The 1682-nt window shown below is 50.3% G+C and overlaps 1 protein-coding gene across 1 annotated transcript in view; it reads right to left on the bottom strand.

Moving 5' to 3' along the window:
• Positions 1-6: 6 nt before the first annotated feature.
• Positions 7-1682, bottom strand: part of LOC101862155 (noelin-2) — a gene marked incomplete at its 5' end in the record, with an annotated part of 4305 nt that continues 2629 nt past the window's right edge. Inside the window, 1 exon segment of the mRNA XM_005111871.2 lies at positions 7-1644. Within this exon segment, the coding sequence (XP_005111928.2) occupies positions 1202-1644 (443 nt within the window).

The following is a 1682-nucleotide window of genomic DNA, read 5'->3' as shown; positions in this document are numbered from 1 at the left end:
CAAGCCTACCCCTACAATACAACCATCAACCGTCTCTACTGTACAAAAAACACTCAAGGTATGTCCTTGATGAAGTAGATGGGGAAAGCCTCTATCTTGCCGTTGTTCGAAACGCCTACCCCAACAATAACCATCAACTGTATCTACTGTGCACAGACCGTCAAGGTATGTCCTTGATGAAGTAGATGGGGAAAGCCTCTATCCTGCTGTTGTTCCAGGCAAACTTCGACTACAACCACCAGCTGTCTCTACATCTCTACGCAGACCCCTCAAGGTGTGTCCTTGATGAAGTAGACGGAGAAAGCCACTATCCTGGCGTTGTCTGACAAGCCTACCCCTCCCTACAACAACCATCAACCGACTCTACTGTACAAAACCCCCTCAAGATATGTCCTTGAAGTAGATGAGGGAAGCTTCTATCCTGCTGTTGTTCCACGCGAACCCCTTCAGCAACCATCAGCTGTATTTACTTTTATAAAAATCCCTCAACTCAAGGTATGTCCTTGAAGTAGCAGATGGGGAAAGCGAAAGCGTACCCCTACAACCATCAATCGTCTCTACATTTCTACACAGACCGTCAAGGTATGTCCTCGATGAAGTAGATGGGGAAAGCCTCTATCCTGCCATTGTTCCAGGCGAACAACTACAACAACCATCAGCTGTCTGTACTGTGCAAAAGTTTTAAAAACCTCAAGGTATGTCTTTGAAGTAGATAGGGAAAGCGAAAAGCCTACCCCTACAACCATCAATCGTCTCTACATTTCTACACAGACCCTCAAGGTATGTCCTCGGAGTAGATGGGGAAAAGCCTCTATCCTGGCGTTGTCTGACAAGCCATACCGCTCCCTACAACAACCATCAACCGTCTCTACTGTACACAAACCGTCAAGGTATGTCCTTGATGAAGTAGATGGGGAAAGCCTCTATCCTGCCATTGTTCCAGGCGAACCACAACAACAACCATCAGATGTCTCCACTGTACACAGACACCTCAAGGCATGTCTTTGAAGTAGATGGGGAAAGCCTCTATCTTGCCGTTGTTCGAAAAGCCTACCCCAACAACAACCATCAACTGTATCTACTGTACACAGACAGTCAAGGTGTGTCCTTGAAGTAGATGGGGAAAGCCTCTATCCTGGCGTTGTCTGACAAGCCTATCCCTAAAACAACCATCTCTCTGTCTCTACTGTACACAGACACCTCAAGGCATGTCCTTAAAATAGATCGGGAAAGCCTCTATCCTGCCATTGTTCCAGGCGAACAGCTTCGACTGCCGGAAGTCGTAACTCAGCATGGATGTGTTAGAGTTGTCCTTTCCGCGCCAGCCAGGCTGACCTTGAGAGCCGCCCGTCGTCGTTCCATCTTCAGGGCTGACAAGGGGCGCGAAGTTGGGGAACGGCATGTCCCCCGGCTCCAAAATCTGCTCCTTGCCCGTCTCCGTGTTGTAGACGTAGCGTAGGAAAGTGGGCGTGTCTTTGACCGAGTCGGTGGCATAGAGGACACCACACACGAGGAAGGACTTGCCCAGGAGGTGTAGCGGGTAGCTGGTCTGCCACGTGCGCTCTACCTCCATGAGTCGGTGGTTGATCTTGCTGATGACCAGTTTGCCCGCGGAGCTGTGTGTTGCGTACAGGGCCCACAGACCTGGAGAGGAGGAGGGGGAGAGGGGAGTGGGGAGGGGA

The sequence above is a fragment of the Aplysia californica genome, unplaced genomic scaffold (assembly GCF_000002075.1).
Source record: "Aplysia californica isolate F4 #8 unplaced genomic scaffold, AplCal3.0 scaffold01139, whole genome shotgun sequence".
NCBI classification, from domain to species: Eukaryota; Metazoa; Mollusca; class Gastropoda; order Aplysiida; family Aplysiidae; genus Aplysia; species Aplysia californica.
Note: the sequence above shows the minus strand (reverse complement) of the source record. Positions and strands in the feature narration are given on the sequence as shown.